The sequence below is a fragment of the Urocitellus parryii genome, chromosome 10, assembly GCF_045843805.1.
Source record: "Urocitellus parryii isolate mUroPar1 chromosome 10, mUroPar1.hap1, whole genome shotgun sequence".
Lineage (NCBI taxonomy): Eukaryota > Metazoa > Chordata > Mammalia > Rodentia > Sciuridae > Urocitellus > Urocitellus parryii.
In genome coordinates this window covers 142153060-142165591 of record NC_135540.1, presented here as the reverse complement: position 1 = coordinate 142165591, position 12532 = coordinate 142153060, and the positions used below count along the sequence as shown (strand labels likewise).

Here is a 12532-nt window from a genome sequence, read left to right as displayed (position 1 = left end):
TGGGGCCCTGATAAGCAATCTGGGCACCATGAGGAGGGGACTTCTAGGAATGGTCTTGGGTTTACAGTGTGGGTAGCTCTTGGGCTACTGGCAGTGTGAACGGGGCCTACAGGAGGGCAGGCTGGGTCAGGGGTGATTTCAGTGTTGCACATTCAGTTTGAGCATCTCCAGAACTCGAGAGTAGAGGGCTGTCCAGCCAGCTGCCAAATAAGCACAGGGGTCAGGAGGTATGGATGTGGGAGCTCTCCACACACCAAGGACCATCTGTGTGGATGGGATGGTGCATGGGGTGAGTGTCTAAGGACGGGTCTTCGAGGAGACAGGAGGAGGGCAAAGGGAGGCGTGTGGTGCTCTAGGCCACAGGGAGAAGCGTGTGCAGGGTAGTAGGAATCAGGCCCTGGGTGGCTGAAGGACTCTTGGGCTTTTCTGCTGGTGTGTGGAGAACTTGCCTCTGCCAAGTATGGTGCTTTATTTTTCCCTTTTTATGCTGCATTATTGAGATAGACTCCACATCCCATGGTCTACACCGTGCGCCACGTGGTTGTTTATATACTCACAGGGTTGTGCAAACATCATCACTGTGTAATTATGGAACATTTTCAGAAAGAAACTTTGGACCCATTAGGAGTGGATTGGTATTCCCCCAGCAGCTACTAATCCTACTTTCTTTCTCTCTGTATTTGCATTTTCTGAATGTTTCCTATTATAGAAAGCATATGACTGTGATCTTTGGTGACTGGCTTCTTTCACTGAAATCATGTTTTCAAGGTTCATATATATTGTGTTATGAATCAGTACTTCATTCCTTTTTGTGACTGAGTTATGTCCCTCTGGGCAGATCTGCCACATAGTTTACCCCTTCATCCACTGGTGGACATTTGGGTTGTTTCCACTTTGGAGATGCTATAAGCAATGCTGCAATGAATGTTTATGTACAGGTTTTTGTGTAGACCTAAGTCTCAGTTCTCCAGAGTGCGTGCCTAGGAGTGGAGTTGCTGGGTCCTATGGTCTGAGGAACTGCCAATCTGTCTTTCCATGTGGTGGCACCATTCTCTGTCCCTCATGGCAGTGCACAAGGGTTTGGCTTCTCCACATCTTCTGCAGTCCTTGCTATTATGGATCTCTTTGTTGAGGCAGTCCTTGTGGTGATAAAGTGGATCACATTGCATTCTTGATTGGCTTTTGATGGCAAAAGATGTTGAGCGTCTTTTCTTGGACTTATTGGTCATTTGTGTGTCTCTTTGGACAATTGTCTGTTCTAGTCCTTAGCCCACTTTTACTTGGGATACCTGTCTTATTATTGAGTTTTAAGGTTATTGAAGGTGGTTTTTGCAGCAAACATTTTAATTTGGGTGAGATCTCATTTCCCTGATTTTTTTTGTTGTTGCTTGTGCTTTTGTTGCTATATCTAAGAAGGCCTTGCTTAACCTACCATCACAAAGAGTCACGCCTATGTTTTCTTCTGAGTTTTATGATTTGGGCTCTGACCACTGGATCTGTGGGTCACGGAGTTAACCTTGTGTGTGTGTGTGTCCAGTTGCCCCAGCTCTGGCTGTTTGAGAGGACTGTCTTATGGAGTCATCGTGGCACCCTGTGAAGAGCAGCCGAGCGCTGTGGAAGGCTTGAAGCAGAGGGGACGTGTCACTACATTGATGGGAATTGCCGGTTTCTGGGAAAACTGCTGTGTAGGGGGATGGTGTTGCTTGGTTTCCATCACCATCACACCTGAGAGAATCCGATTATAAAAACCGTGGCTTGTAGAGTTGGTGGTTCCAGTGCGGCCAGTTTGGTTGTCCCCATTGCTGTGGCCCTGTGGCAAGGCAGCACATTGTGGCAGAAGCGTGTAGTGGAGCAAAGCCACTCACCTCGTGGACAGGAAGTGAAAGGAAGAAGAGACTGGGGTCCCACAATTTCCCTCAATCACCCAAGGACCCTCACTAGACTCCACCTTTTAAAGTCCCAGCATCTTCCAATAGTGCCTCCTCACTGGGTGCCAAGCCGTAACACGTGGGCTTTTGGGGGACATCCCAGATCCGAAGCCCAGCAGGCCACTGCCTTCAAGACTCAGCTTAGTCCTGTGGCATCGAGCATGGGTGAGTCCATCTGGTTTGGCCTGTCTGGGGGCTGGTGCAGGAGCCCAGGTCAAAGCAAAGGCCTCTGCCATCTTGGTTTAGGGCCTGCAGCCTGGCTCAGCTGATTTATCAGCTCCAAGAGGCTCAAATCAGTGTTTGTCTTGGAAACTGGTGATCCCCTATGGCTGTTTGTAGATGACTTTTATCTGGGTGATGACATTTCCTTCTTTTAATTTTATTTATTTATTTTTTGTGGTCTGGTGTTGTACCAAGACTTGGCACACACTAGGCAATCACTTGATCACTGAGCTATACTCCAGTCCACACCTCCTTTTTTATAATAAATTTGAGACAGGGTCACTCACAGAGTTGCCCGGCTGGCCTTGAACTTGTCCTCACACCTCAATCTCCTGAGTACTTAGGATCACAGGCGTGTGCCAAGGCTCCCAGCATCTAAGAATGTTTTTGATTGACACATAAAGACTGTACCCACTGACGGCACCGTGCAGCATCTCCACAGGTGTGCATGCAGTGATGCTGGCACCAGGTCAGCCTGCTTGCTCCTGGGTCCCGGGACGTGCAGCTCCCTGTCCCTGGCTTGGCGGCGTCTGTCAGCAGTGTTCCCTTCCTTGGGTGCTCTTTCTGCACCTGTCTCCTGCTGTGCGAGCTTCAGTGCTTGCTCCTGCTGGCTGACGTCACAGAGCTGCTTTCAGATGCGGAGACGCCTTGCCCTCCCAGGTGGGCCCAGGTGCTCCTACCACATGATCTCTAGTCAGATGTCGCTGGGTTCAGTCTGCAGAGTTCAGCTGAGGGTCTTTGCATCTGTGTGTGAGGGACGCTTGCCTGGGTTTTCTCCTGTGAACTGGTCTGCTGTTGGTGTCCGGGTCATGCTGGCCTGGGGATGACTTGGGAAGCGTGGGCACCTCCTCGGCTTCGGGGCCATGTTTGTGGAGATTGGTATTTTTCTTTGAATGTTTGGCAGATCTTATAACTGAACCCCAGTTTCTCGGTTGCTAACTCAGCTTCTCAGTCATTGTAGTCTACGCTGATTTTCTGCTTCTCATAAATCAACCTTGGTGGGTTGTGCCTCCCCGGGAGTGGACCATTTCCTTGAGTGACCTCCTCGGTTGGCACCTGGTGGTCTGTGGAGTTCTCCCGCATGCATATTTCTTTACGATCAGCCCAACTTCCCCCCCTCGATTCCCAGTTAGGAGTTTGAGTTTTCTCTTGTTAATGGGCCCAGTGCCATGATTAACTTGTGTCATTAACATGGGCAAACACACTTGTGTCTTTCCCCAGTGACAGAATTCCCTGAGTAACAATGAAGTCACGGGCTGTGCCACGCCCTGTGGAGGGGATTCCCTGAATACTGGCGGGACCCCTATAGCCACGGGCTGGGCAAGCACAGGGTCTTTTATTCCAGCCTCTGTTGATAATAGTACCGGTCACCCTCAAAGCACACGTCATATGTAGAGAGGTCGCAGAAAGAATAAGGTAAAGGCGCCACAGAGGACAGGCTGCTGGGCCTAGAGCTGGGGCAGAGAGACGAACGCACTGTCCACCGGGGGTGGTCAGAGAGGGGTTAGGACAAGCCAGTTCCGCAGAGTTGCAGGTGCAGGCTGGACGTGTCAGCGTGCAGAGGGCTGTGTGTGGTCATCACACGGGAGAAGCTATGCCGTGCTGAAGCCCAGGGGACAGAAGCAGAGGTTCGATGCTGTGGCGACTTTCCTGGACAAGGCATGTGAGGAGTGACCAGGTGATGGAGTCCAGGTGCTGCTGTGTCCAGCCTCCGGGTCTTGAGTGATGGGTGTTGTCTGATTAGGTTGTTCGCTCCCATCTTGGTATGATTTGGGCCGTCTGTGAGTCCAGGTGCTCCTGATTATGTTTGACAGTTGGCATGTTTGAGTTCTTGTTTACTATTTGTCCTTGGGATTGAACCCAGGGGTTTGCTCCCACTGAGCCACACCCCCAGACATTGCATTTTAATTTGAGACAGTATCTCACTAAGTTGCCCCGGCAGTTCTTGAGCTTGAGATACTGCTGCCTCTGCCTCATGAGGCATGTGCCGCTCTGCCTGCCTGGCAATACGTTTTTATAAAAAATAGGTGTGTTCCTTATGGTGGTGCCTGGCAGGAGAGGTTGTTCCAGAGGTTACTCAGGACAGGAACACCCTGAGGACTGCTGTCCTACAGACCAAGGAGTCACCAGGGCAGGCGCAGCCTGATGACTGCTGTCCTACACACCATGGAGTCACCAGGGCAGGCACAGCCTGAGGACTGCTGTCCTACACACCATGGAGTCACCAGGGCAGGCACAGCCTGAGGACTGCTGTCCTGCACACCATGGAGTCACTCAGGGCGCAGCCTGAGACTGCTGTCCTGCACACCATGGAGTCACTCAGGGCAGGCACAGCCTGAGGACTGCTGTTCTACACACCATGGAGTCACCAGGGCAGGCACAGCCTGAGGACTGCTGTCCTACACACCATGGAGTCACCAGGGCAGGCACAGCCTGAGGACTGCTGTCCTGCACACCATGGAGTCACCAGGGCAGGCACAGCCTGAGGACTGCTGTCCTGCACACCATGGAGTCACTAGGGCAGGCACAGCCTGAGAGCTGCTGTCCTACACACCATGGAGTCACCAGGGCAGGCACAGCCTGAGGACTGCTGTCCTACACACCATGGAGTCACCAGGGCAGGGACAGCCTGAGGACTGCTGTCCTACACACCATGGAGTCACCAGGGCAGGCTCAGCCTGAGGACTGCTGTCCTACACACCATGGAGTCACCAGGGCAGGCACAGCCTGAGGACTGCTGTCCTACACACCATGGAGTCACCAGGGCAGGCACAGCCTGAGGTCTGCTGTCCTGCACACCATGGAGTCACCAGGGCAGGCGCGGCCTGAGGACTGCTGTCCTACACACCATGGAGTCACCAGGGCAGGCTCAGCCTGAGGACTGCTGTCCTACACACCATGGAGTCACCAGGGCAGGCTCAGCCTGAGGACTGCTGTCCTACACACCATGGAGTCACCAGGGCAGGCTCAGCCTGAGGACTGCTGTCCTGCACACCATGGAGTCACCAGGGCAGGCGCAGCCTGAGGACTGCTGTCCTGCACACCATGGAGTCACCAGGGCAGGCGCAGCCTGAGGTCTGCTGTCCTGCACACCATGGAGTCACCAGGGCAGGCGCGGCCTGAGGACTGCTGTCCTACACACCATGGAGTCACCAGGGCAGGCGCAGCCTGAGGACTGCTGTCCTACACACCATGGAGTCACCAGGGCAGGCGCAGCCTGAGGACTGCTGTCCTACACACCATGGAGTCACCAGGGCAGGCGCAGCCTCACCTGCTGTTCTTATATCACCGTCACTTGTAGGATACAACCCGCTGGCCACACTCAGTCCAGCTAAAAGTCTACAGACTCCTCAGTCTGTCTGCGAGGCAGCTGTCTCCACGTGGCCTCTCCCTCCTGCCCGCTGCTCCCGCCCTGCTCTTCGCAGTACCTTCCGTCGCTTGCTCCTTGTGTGCTTCTCCTCCCGTGACCTGGGGTCTTCCCAAGCTGACCTTGGGGGGCACCGCAGAGCTCCGCTGCGTCTTCCCTGCTGCAAAGTGGCCCTGCGCCCCTCAGCTCTTACCTGTTTCCACAGGGATCCGGGGACTGCAGGGCTTGGTGGCCATGTCCCTCCTTTCCCTCTTACTGGAACTGTGGACTGTCCAGGGCAGAGTCCAGCTCTGGAGTACTTCAGCAGTCACCTAGAAGCGTTTCACAGTCCCCCAGGCTCCATGGTTGTGGAGAGCCGGGTCCACAGCCATCTCCTCCAGCACCTCCACTAGCCAGGTCTTGGGAAAGGGCCAGCTGACTCAGAAGCCCCCCACTTCCTTATTTGAGGGCCCTGTTCTCTTAGTGAAGAGGCAGGTGTCTGCATGTTGGGGACAGAACAGGACCAAAGCCTGGGACAGATGGCCCATGTCCAGGAACATAACGTACCGTGGTGTGTGGCCAGGCTGCTTTGCTGGACTCCCAGGGAAGCCCTGCGTGGTGTCCTCAGGCTGAGCCGAGGCTGCCTGAGCCCAAGTCCCCAGTACCCTCTGGACCCCTTGCCTACCATCTGTTTGCTACACCTGCTTCCCATGTCCTTCCAGCGCCTGCCCCGGGACCTCTCTTAGCTCTCTTTTGTGTCCTCGTCACCCTTTATCCAGGAGTGGAGGTGGGAAGTGTCACCTCGCCTTCTCTTTTGGAATATGGCACCCCTTCTCTGTGCGGGCCCTGCCTGCCGTCCCCTCAGGTCAGGGCTTGCTTTGCTTGGGTGGTGGCACCTGGCCAGGCATGTGGCCGTCTGAAGGTGACCTGCCACCCTGCTTCAGGCAGTGTCCTCCGCAGGTTGACGGCAGAGGATGGCGCCCACCTTGGAAGGCAGCGCCCATGCCCTGTGGCCAGACTTCCCCAGGGGTCCCCTGAGCAGGTACCGGGCCCGTGCGTCCTTCAGTGGCGCGGAGCTGCTGCTGTTCTTGGAAGGCGAGGACGTGGTCCGCTTTAAGGTGAGGCGCATGGCGCTGCGGCGTGTGCTGCCGGCGTCCTCGTCCCCTGGTGGAAGTGGGTCTGCAGCTCTGAGCTGCGTGGCGTCCTGGGGCTGCCTCCTCTGTGAGAAGCTGATCCTGGGCCACCATGGGCTGTTCTCGTCTTTGTAACCCTGGACGGGCCTCAGGGAACCGACCAGAGAGACGGGAACAGACCCCCAGTCTCAGCTCCTACCTCAAGCCCCTTGTCCCTCAGTTGGGAGTGGCAGCCGTCTCCTCTGTGGTCCTGGGTCAGACCGTGTCCCAGCTCCAGCCTTGAGAACTGCGTGGGTGGGGGTGAAGGGAGTCCCGTCCTTCCTCCACGTCGGCCACGCTATCTCCTGTGTTTCCAGAAAACCATCTTCTCGGCTCTGGAGAAGGACCCTCTCTTCGCCCGTTCCCGTGGGGCCGACCTGCCCCTGGAGAAGTACCGGGAGCTCAGCTTCCTTCAGTGCAAGCGGGTGCTGGAGTACGGCTTCTTCAGTGTGGAGGACCTGGCAGCAAGCCCGCTGAGGGTCTGGGCCCTGATCCACTGCCTGGGCATGTACGACTGGTCCCTGGCAACCAAGTGCTTCCTGCACCTGCTGGTGAGTGCACAGTGCAGGCCACTGCACATGGCCACACGCAGCCAGACGGGGGCCACCGCCATGCTTCCCCAGGTAGCCAGCAAACCACAGGCAAAGCTGCACACTTGGATGAGACCTGGTGTCTGAGACTCGAAGGCCCATGCGAGATCCTGGGCCTTGTGTTCCTTTTTGCTGTGTGTGTGTGTGACCAGTGGGAATAGGAAGGCGGGCCAAAGGGAGGTGGCACTGCCTCCTTCCCACACACTGGTAGGGGACTGGGCTGGGTGTGGCCCTCGTCCTGGGTGTGCTGTGGGTGGCGGTGGGGCTCTCCCTGCTGTTCACCGTCCTCCCGGCCCCTCTCAGGGGCTCAGGACTTCTTGCAGGCTGGAGGTGCCTGCAGGCTGCCTGGCCAGGGACCGGGCCTTGCTGCCAGTGGAGTCCAAGGCCCCTGGGCAGACGAGCCTCGGGAGGTGTCCCAGGTGTGGAGCTGCCCCTGTCCCGGGGGCCTCTCTGGGCCAGCATGGTGGTGCAGAGCCAGGGGCTGTGTCGATGTCACGTCAGCCTCCAATTCCTGAGCAGTGGCGCTTCTTAGCCCTGTCTATTTACCCGATGGTGTTCCTGCAGGTTTTCGGGTCGGCAGTCTACAACTCCGGTTCTGAAAGACACTTCAAATACATTGAAAAGATCTTCAACACAGAGGTAAGGTCAGCGCCAAGAATGGCCCGGCCTTCCTCCCTGTTCTTGGGATTTGGGGAAGGGCAGCCGCAGGAGAGGCCCCTGGAGGTTGTGGCCATCTTATCTAAGGGGAGTCTTGGGCCATCCACTCCCCAACCCGCACACAGTGGGCTCTGCTGCCCGCCCAAGCCAGGGCCTGGTGCTGCTTCCGGGGTCTGGAGCAGTCCCCACCACCCTGTGACCCAGAGAGGGCTGTGGCTGGTCTGCCTGTCATCTCACGAGGTGGCACCCGGTCCCATGGGACGAAGCCAGGTCAGAGCTGGGGAGGCAGGTGAACGGCGATGGGCGGGCCCGGTCAGTTCTGCCAGGACAGGTGGGGTAGGCCCTCAGGAACAGCTCGTCTTATGTACTTTGCACTTGGACTCCTAGATTTTTGGCTGTTTCGCTCTGACTGAGCTGAGTCACGGGAGCAACACCAAGGCCATCCGCACCACCGCCCACTACGATCCTGCCACCCAGGTGGGCGCCCCTTCCCTCCCCTTCCCCGTGGGAGTGTTGGGAATGGGGTGGTCACTAACGAGGAGACCCGTCCCGGCCTGTGCTCTAAGATGCACACTGAGCCTCCAGGGTGCTGGAGAGCTGTGTCCGTGCCCCACGACCCAGGGTAGAGTCCAGGTGCTCTGGTTTGTGCACCCTGAAAGCCAGAGAGGACTCCACTGTTGTGGGGTTCGCTGCTCTGCTCGCCAGCAGGGCTGGTGCTGCGTGCACGTGGTCCAGTCACCTGCACGTTGAGTTCTGCGTCTCTCACTGCACACCTGCCCTGGTCTCACACACCTGCCCTGGCCTCGCACACCTGCCCTGGTCTCGCACACCTGCCATCTCTCACTGCACACCTGCCCTGGTCTCACACACTTGCCATCTCTCACTGCACACCTGCCCTTGTCTCGCACACCTGCCCTGGTTTCACATACCTGCCCTGGTCTCGCACATCTGCCATCTCTCACTGCACACCTGCCCTAGTCTCGCACACCTGCCCTGGTCTCGCACACCTGCCCTGGTCTCACACACCTGCCATCTCTCACTGCACACCTGCCCTGGTTTCGCACACCTGCTGTGGTCTTGCACACCTGCCCTGGTCTCGCACACCTGCCATCTCTCACTGCACACCTGCCCTTGTCTCGCACACCTGCCCTGGTTTCACATACCTGCCCTGGTCTCAACACCTGCCATCTCTCACTGCACACCTGCCCTGGTCTCGCACACCTTCCCTGGTCTTGACACCTGCCATCTCTCACTGCACACCTGCCCTGGTCTCGACACCTGCCATCTCTCACTGCACACCTTCCCTGGTCTCGACACCTGCCATCTCTCACTGCACACCTGCCCTGGTCTCGCACACCTGCCCTGGTCTCGCACACCTGCCCTGGTCTCGACACCTGCCGTCTCTCACTGCACATCTGCCCTGGTCTCGCACACCTGCCCTGGTCTCGACACCTGCCATCTCTCACTGCACACCTGCCCTGGTCTTGCACACCTTCCCTGGTCTCGCACACCTGCCATCTCTCACTGCAAACCTGCCCTGGTCTCACAAACCTGCCCTGGTCTCACAACCTGCCCTGGTCTCGCACACCTGCCCTGGTCTCGCACACCTGCCCTGGTCTCGCACACCTGCCCTGGTCTCGACACCTGCCGTCTCTCACTGCACACCTGCCCTGGTCTCGCACACCTGCCCTGGTCTCGACACCTGCCGTCTCTCACTGCACACCTGCCCTGGTCTCGCACACCTGCCCTGGTCTCGACACCTGCCATCTCTCACTGCACACCTGCCCTGGTCTCACACATCTGCCCTAGCCTCGCACACCTGCCGTGGTCTCACGGCCACACCGAGCGCGCCAAAGCGGAACTCGTTCTCCACCTCACACCTCCGTCCCTCACCCTCCCGTGTGTCCACGGGGCTCCTGGGCGTTAGGGGACAGCCTCATTCGTGGAGCTTGTAGAGCAGAGAGACCGCAGGTGAAACAGGCTGCCACCCCGGAGCAGTCCAGGGGACGAGGAGGAAGTGCGGGTGCTCGGCCCTCCCACTCAGCCTTAGCAGACAGAGTATTTTGCGTACATTTTATTGTTTGCAATGTTGCTTGTCATTTCTCAAGTCTGTAAATCACAGGCGTGGGATAAGCTTCCTTTAAAAATAAGGCCCACTTTGCAGTAAAGGAAGTCAAAGTGCCTCCTTTTGACTCTTGAAGACGACCCGGGGGAGGCGTGCGCCTCGGTGCTGACCACGGTGTCACTCTTCCTCTCGCAGGAATTCGTCATACATTCGCCCGATTTTGAAGCTGCCAAATTCTGGGTTGGGAACATGGGCAAGACGGCGACTCACGCGGTGGTGTTTGCCCAGCTGTACACGCCAGGGGGCCAGTGCCACGGGCTGCACTCCTTTGTGGTGCAGGTAGGGTGCCAGGGGGACCAGCGACGGGCACCAGTGGGGGGGGGGATCAGCGAGGGGCACCAGCGGGGGGTGCCTGAGGCCCCCGTGGCTTCCGAGAGTGCAGGTTGGGCCTGGGGAACTGGGGGAGCCGCTGGGCAGTCCGGCTGCAGGCCGCCCGCTGCAGCACTGCAGGCTGTGGTTAGCCTGATGTCAAACGTGCTCAGAGGATCGTGCGTTCTCCAAGGCATCCAGGGAAGCCCACGGTGTGCAGGGCGCTGTGGGTCCTGCCCAGTGGAGCTGCCAGCCCAGGGGAGAGACAGGAGGAGGCGAGTGGAGTCCCGAGCCTTGGCTGGTGGAGGTGCGCGCAGGCTTGAGGGGCCCTCGGGTTGGCAGTCCCTTAAGTGTGGAAGTGTGAGATGTGAACTGCACAATTAAATATTTCTGAGATAAGTTGACATAGACTATTTCTACTTTCGTCTTTAGAAGTCTTTCCTTGATTCAAGAGTTTTAAGGATATTTATAATCACTACATTATCATTTTACTTCTGGATGAACTGAAAACTTGCATTCATAGTCTTTTTGTTTCATTACTTGAAAAATACCAGTTGTTTTTAAATTTCCCTCCTCTGTGTTAGCTGTCTGCTGCTGTGACAAAACGTCTGAGATAATTTACTTTTAAGGAGGAAAGGTTTACTTTGATTTGTGGCTTCAGAGGTTCTGTCCATGGTTGCTTGGCCCATCACGGGAGGCCTTTGGTGGGAGTGTGTGTGAACCTGCAGGCCTCTTGCTGGTCAGGAAGCAGGGAGAGAGGAAGGGGCTGGGGTCCCAAGGGTTCCTTCAAGGGCATGCCCCACGGATGTGATTTCCTCCTTTAGTTCCCATCCCTAAAGTTTTCATCCTCTCCCAAGTGCTAAGCCTTCAGCACGTGGCCTCTGGGAGACATTTCAGATTCAGCCCATAATGTCCTATCATCCCTGCCCCCCAGAGGCTTCTCTCTCTCCCCCTCTGTTGGTACTGGGGTAACCCAGCTCTGCTTAACCACTGAGCTACACACCCAGCTTGTAAAAGTCTTGTCATTTGAGACATGGTCTTGCTAAGTTTCTTCAGGCCTTGCTAAGCTGCTGAGGCTGGCCTCAAACTTGCAATCCTCTTGCCTCAGCCTCCCAAGTTGCTGGGATGATTGGTATGTGCCACCGTGCCTGTCTCACGTCCACCTCATAATGTGAAATGCATTCAGTTAATTTCCAAGAAAGACCAAAGTTTTAACTGTCCCACCATTGTTCAAAAGTGCAAATACAAAGTCTCTGAGTCTTAAAGGCAAACTTTTAGCTGTGAGCTCTATAAAAATTAAAATACAAGTTACGTACCTGCAAGATACAGTGGTGGGACAGGATAGACATTCCCAGTCCCAAAGGAGGAATAGACCATAGAAAGAAGGAATTAGACCAAAGCAAGACCAAAACCCAGAAGGGCAAACATTTAACCCTGTAGTTCTGGCACCTTGGGCACATAGTGGCGTGATGTGAACTCGAAAGTGCTCGGGCAGCCAGGCGCGTGGCACACACCTGTAATCCCAGCGACTCAGGAGGCCGAGGCGGGAGGATAGAAAGTTCAAGGCCAGCCTTAGCAATGTAGTGGGGCCTCAGCAACTTAGTGAGACCGTATTTCAAAATGCAAAATAAGAAAAGGCTGGGGATGTGGATCAGTAGCAAAGCACCCCCGGGTTCAACCCCTGGTACTAAAAAATAAAATAAAAGACCTGGGCAGCCCCACCCCTGCGGCCCTGCTGGCCGAGAGCACTGGGCCTCTCCCTGGGCCTGGCTCTGCTCGCTGCCTGCATTCCGCGTGGCAGGCAGGCCCCCTCCTCATATCTCCAGCTTGCTGGCATCTCACTGTGGCTTCGGCTTTGCTTTCCCAGCGTCACACGTGGCCTTCTGTGGGGGGGTGTCTAGGGATTCTGACCCTGCCCCACACCCCTGGCCTCTCGTGATTCCTAGGGGATCTTGGCGGAAGCCTCCATGGCCCCTGTATGCCTGCAGCACCAGCACCAGCTGGGCACGGGGGCCCACGCCTGTCATTCCAGTGGCTCAGGAGGCTGAGACAGGAGGATTGCAAGTTCAAAGCCAGCCTTAGCAAAAGTGAGGTGCTAAGTATCCCAGTGAGACCCTGTCTCTAAAGAAAATATAAAACAGGGCTGGGATGTGGCTCAGTGGTCGAGAGCCCACCAAGTGCAA

At 56.4% G+C, this 12532-nt stretch overlaps 1 protein-coding gene across 1 annotated transcript in view; it reads left to right on the top strand.

Annotated features, from left to right (window-relative positions):
• Acox3 (acyl-CoA oxidase 3, pristanoyl) overlaps positions 1-12532 on the top strand; it is a 39349-nt gene that overhangs the window by 1238 nt on the left and 25579 nt on the right. The window contains exons 2-6 of the mRNA XM_026395330.2: positions 6457-6614; positions 6986-7219; positions 7823-7897; positions 8303-8392; positions 10176-10319. Of these exons, the coding sequence (XP_026251115.2) occupies positions 6471-6614; positions 6986-7219; positions 7823-7897; positions 8303-8392; positions 10176-10319 (687 nt within the window). The 5' untranslated portion in view covers positions 6457-6470. The remainder of the gene's footprint in view (positions 1-6456; positions 6615-6985; positions 7220-7822; positions 7898-8302; positions 8393-10175; positions 10320-12532) is intronic.